Here is a 4,856-nt window from a genome sequence, read left to right as displayed (position 1 = left end):
GTGTGTGTGTGTGTGTGTGTGTGTGTGTGTGTGTGTGTGTGTGTATATATATATATATATATATATATATATATATATATATATATAAAAAAATAAAAGATAAAGAGTTTAACTTGTTTATCAAGGATGCTTAGTAGCATGGATTTTCTTCCCTGTTGTGTATCATTACATCTTTCTGGAAGTTTCGTCTCTCTTTTGTATGAACTATAAAATTTTAATTATATTATGTTTCTTCTTGGAAGTATAAAACATGAAAGGTTAAATGTTCAGGCTATTAAATGTGTTGTAAATATCTTCCTTTTAGATTTGACTTGGCCAATTGTAACCTCAATGACGAATTTGCAAATAAGATGAACCCACACAACGTTCCTGATGTGGTAAGGTCCTGGAGTCTCCTTTCTTGTAGAGAAGTTTGTTTCTTGTGCATTATTGAAGATGAGAACATTATGGTCTATAAAATGTATGTTGTGTAGTCCTAGCCTAAAAATCAGGGGAAACGAGGTATTAGCACCAGCATCCTGGTCAAATTCCAGTTTTGGAAATTATATTCTGGCTGTTTACATTTTCCCTGATGTTTTGATTGGCTTTCTTTCTGAAAGACGTGCCCTAGCTCAAACAGGAATTAATTCAAGGAAGTCCTGTGGCCTGTGTTATGCAGAAGGTTAAATTAGATGATCATAATTATCCCTTCTGCTCTTCTGGATCTGTAATATCCATTTCCTTCCCTAAACTATTGTGTCCTATCTGTGCTGTGCAAACACTGTACTGTTCCTCCCATACACAGATATAGCTTGGAAAGGACTTTGGGAGCCCTTTGTATGACAAGCACTATATAAATAGTGTGAGAACTTCACTATTCAGAACTTCACTGTTCAGGCTCAATGAGGTGCCTGACTCAATCCTTTATTCACAGCTGAGGTACAGCTGTCCCTTGCTGCCCTCTTGTGACCAATTATAATATTGCAGAATCCACAATGCAGTACAATTCCTTGGTTCATAGATCCAAAGAATGTTAGTGTTTTTCTGAAAGTTGGTCTAAAATGATATCTTCTGTGTAGGTATTAATAAAGAAGAGTTATGACCGCACTAAACGCCAGCGTCGTAGGAACTGGAAATTGAAAGAGCTGGAAAGGGACAGAGAAGGCATGGATACAGATGATGAAAGGTTTGGTTTCTGCTCAGTAGCTTTTCCCCTTGAACCATCTGTGCAGGGTCCAGTAATGGTTAGCATTTCTCAGTCTCTCCTGAGCACGTACTAGGTTTAATACCATTATCTGGTCTAAAGGGTATCCAGAATAAGTAGACACCACTCCTCCTCTTCTTCCACACAGGCAGGTACAACTGGCACTCCATAAGGGGGAGTGCATGTTTACCATATCAGAGGATGGCTTAGCAGGTCTGGTGTCCCTGCATTCTAGGGAGAGGTATACCTCTTCACTGCAGGGAGTGCCTTAAAGACACAGTTTAGCCCTGAGTGCTCAGAATGAAATCTCATCCCGCTTTTTACTGCTTTGTGAAATTGTAGGGGAGATTGATATTTGAGACAATATAGTAAAACTTCCTTGAATTTTGCCCACAATCTTACAGCCCTTACTAAAGGTTACACAGAGTTACACAGTATAAGTATTGACTACATAGACATTAAAAAAAAAAAAAAAAAAAAGCTGGAATCGTTAGTGAGTGGAGTCACAAACCCCATGTCTGTGGGACAACCAATTATACATTAAGCTGTCTGAAGAGACATCTGCAAGGGAGAGGAAACGTTTGTCATTGGTATGTTCGGTAACAAATTATATACGACAGCTGACTAACTCTAATGCCTAACTGACTGGAAAATGGAAGCAAAAGATCAGAGTTAAATTGGAATGTAAAAGCTACAGCATATTAGTGGCATACTATAAATATAAACTACACAAAGACTGAATTACAAAGAAGGGGATGTTATAAGAGCATGTGTCTGAGGGACCAAATCCTGTAATCATTTCTTGGTGTGCAATGCTTCCCTACACTTCATGGGCCTTAAGGGGAGCAAAGAAGTGAGATGTAGAGCAGGTATTATTTAAGTGCTGACAGCACACCCAAGACATAAGTGCCTTAAACCCTGCAAGTAGAAAGGCTGTGGTCAGTGAGTCCATGCCTACCCTTCTCCCCTAACCCTAAAGTTTTTTGTGCCTGTTGTTTTTGAACACATTTGGGCAACTTGGGATTTGGGGGATGGAGCTAGGGCTCTGCTATTTGTTCACTGGTCCCCACAGGACCCCTAGAAATATAAACAGCTCCTCCTTGAGTTTTTTTTAATCTGTACTTGAAGCACATAGCTGTAACTTCTACAAAATGTAAGTATTCTCAGTGTATAATAAAACAAGAGCACTTGTTAACTCATGAAGTTTTCTGAGTAAGTCTCTCCCTGCCCATCCCCATTGGGGTTTTTACGTGCAGTAGAGTGTCACCTTTAGGATTGGCCCTAACTAGTTATCTGGCATGACTCAGTTTGGATTCCACTGGGCTGCTAGCCTGCCAGACTCCAGAGTTTGCGTAATTCTAAAGGAAGAGTTACTGTATTCAATTGAGTTTGTTGCTTTTTAGGCAGTACCAGGACTTCCTTGAAGATCTTGAAGAAGATGAGGCAATTAGAAAGAATGTCAATATTTATAAAGGTAAATTTTCCTGAACCATGTAACTGTGCGTAACACTTGTGACTTCAGATTTTATTTAGCTTCTGGTAATTCAGAAGGAGTTGAATGCTCAGGGTAAAGTGACATACACTTGGGAGAATGCATATTACTTGAGCTCATAATGTCAATAGATACTTTACAGCCTTTTTGATTACTGTGTGTTCATGTTTTGTATTTGCAACAAAGGTAGGATTGGAATGGAAGTCTAATTTGGAAAAAATACTGTTGGTCTATAATTCAGCACCCTATATGAAAGTGACGGTGTATTGCTGATGTACTAGCTTTAAGCTATGAAATTTCTTGGCGCTATTATTTCCTTATTTGGTTTTTCTTGTTTGGTTTTTTAGATTCAAAAATTCCAGTGGAAAGTGACACAGATGATGAAGGTGCTCCACGAATCAGTCTGGCTGAGATGCTAGAGGAGCTCCATATCTCCCAGGATGCCACTGGTGGGGAGGGTTCTGATATGATGACCCAATAAGGATATGCATTAGTAAATGCAATCAGTGTACTCTCTTGAGGAGAAAAACTATCCCACACAGAAATAAATGTAATGAACTGTTAAACTAATCATAGACATTCATGTAGTCTTGTGAATATGAAAGGCTATGCACGTAAATAAGATTGTGTGCTATACAAACTGCTGATGGGGATCAGATTTAGTAAAATCAAACTCCTGCTGAAGGTGTCAACATAAGGCCTGCAAATTTTTCAGACATTCTCCTGCAGCCTTCTCCCTATAATTTCTGCAATGTGAGTGCAAGCTGAAACTGCAGCTGTATTCCACAGGATTGTCATGTGGTTCAGATGCAAGATGAGTCAAAAGCAATGGGATCTGTTCCTGATTCTGCCCGACTTTCTGTAGCTTCCTCTCCTATATAAGAGACCTTTATCTTCTTCACAGGAGAGGAGTTAGGCTAGATTTGCTTGGAAAGTGCTTTAAGGTCTTTGAATGGAAGATGCTGAATAAATTCATATTACAATATTTCTGGTAAATACAAGTACATGGTTTGTTCCTCTAGTAAAGAAGCTATACATACAAGTGTGTGCATAAAAATCCTTATGTAAAATAATATGTAAGTCAGGTGCCAGTACAGCCCTCTGAATCACAAAACGTGGCCACCCTTGCTTGTTGTGGGATATACTGCACTATCCTAAATGCCAGTATCAGTGGGTTAATTTAACATGAATAAATATCTCCAATTGTCAATCTTACATTTGAAACTGTTAGAACGCTGAACATTTCTTATTAGCCAGTAACTCAATATATTAACAAAATGTCCCTGTCAACTGTTACTGGCTTAATTGTTATAAGTTTTAACACCAAAGAGGGCACGGTCAAAATGTGCAATTGTTTTGGCATAACAGAATATTAAATATTGACATCCTTCAGTTTTTTGTTTTGTTTTACTGCAGAGGGGTTGGTAGAATAGAAGCTTTACTGAACTGCATGAGAGCTTTCAGGTTTGGCAAATCTATAATTTTATTGTATAGAAAGGATTAACCTATACAGTGCAGCAAAACCAGTCTTGCCACTATATTTTTAACTCTTCTAAAATGATGCATGATAACTAGAAGGTGAAGTAAGGAATAAACTTTCTCTCCTTGCTTCACTGTAAAATTTAAACAAGAGGTAGAAAATTAGAGGAAAATTTAATGTATAGTGTCAATTCAATAGTGGATATAATCTCTAACGGTATCATACATAGCATAGGAATTGGACTGTGGGTGTGGACTGTTCCTTCCTACATGTATTTTTGTGATAATGTACAAGATTGAAACACAGAAGACAGGCAGGACTGAGGTCCAACCAAAGCGTGCCTCTCTTAAGCTTAGGTAATAGTTTGTCGTGAAGACCCTCAAGTTTGATAGCTTCTCTGGGATTGAAGGAAAGACTTAAAGTCCCTGACACTAGGCTAGACACTGCCATGTGAACAAGAATTCCTATACTTAATCCTATAATCCAGTTTACACTTCAAGCCCCTGCCCTATGGGACAGCTCAATTACAATACCGTTTCCCTCCTCCGCCTGCATGGGATCAAGTAAACCTGTTACTTGAGTGCACAAAGCATCCATCATTTCTGCTGTGCCTGGGGATGCAGCCCCAGTTATGACAGGTGCACTTTCTGGCTGTGCGTGCCAGTTTGGAAATCCAGGAGTTCCTTGAATCTACTCTTGAT

At 38.8% G+C, this 4,856-nt stretch overlaps 1 protein-coding gene across 1 annotated transcript in view; it reads left to right on the top strand.

The window, feature by feature from the left end:
• The window catches only part of NMD3 (NMD3 ribosome export adaptor), a 16,657-nt gene extending 12,995 nt beyond the window's left edge, over positions 1–3,662 (top strand). Inside the window, exons 13-16 of the mRNA XM_024214902.2 lie at positions 305–377; positions 1,059–1,165; positions 2,587–2,657; positions 3,023–3,662. Coding sequence (XP_024070670.2) covers positions 305–377; positions 1,059–1,165; positions 2,587–2,657; positions 3,023–3,156 — 385 coding nt within the window. The 3' untranslated portion in view covers positions 3,157–3,662. The remainder of the gene's footprint in view (positions 1–304; positions 378–1,058; positions 1,166–2,586; positions 2,658–3,022) is intronic.
• The last annotated feature ends 1,194 nt before the right edge of the window (positions 3,663–4,856 follow it).

The sequence above is a fragment of the Terrapene carolina genome, unplaced genomic scaffold (genome assembly GCF_002925995.2).
Source record: "Terrapene carolina triunguis isolate 2854851 unplaced genomic scaffold, T_m_triunguis-2.0 Scaffold88, whole genome shotgun sequence".
Lineage (NCBI taxonomy): Eukaryota > Metazoa > Chordata > Testudines > Emydidae > Terrapene > Terrapene triunguis.
The sequence above is the reverse complement of the archived record's forward strand: the minus strand, read 5'-3'. Positions and strand labels throughout refer to the sequence as shown.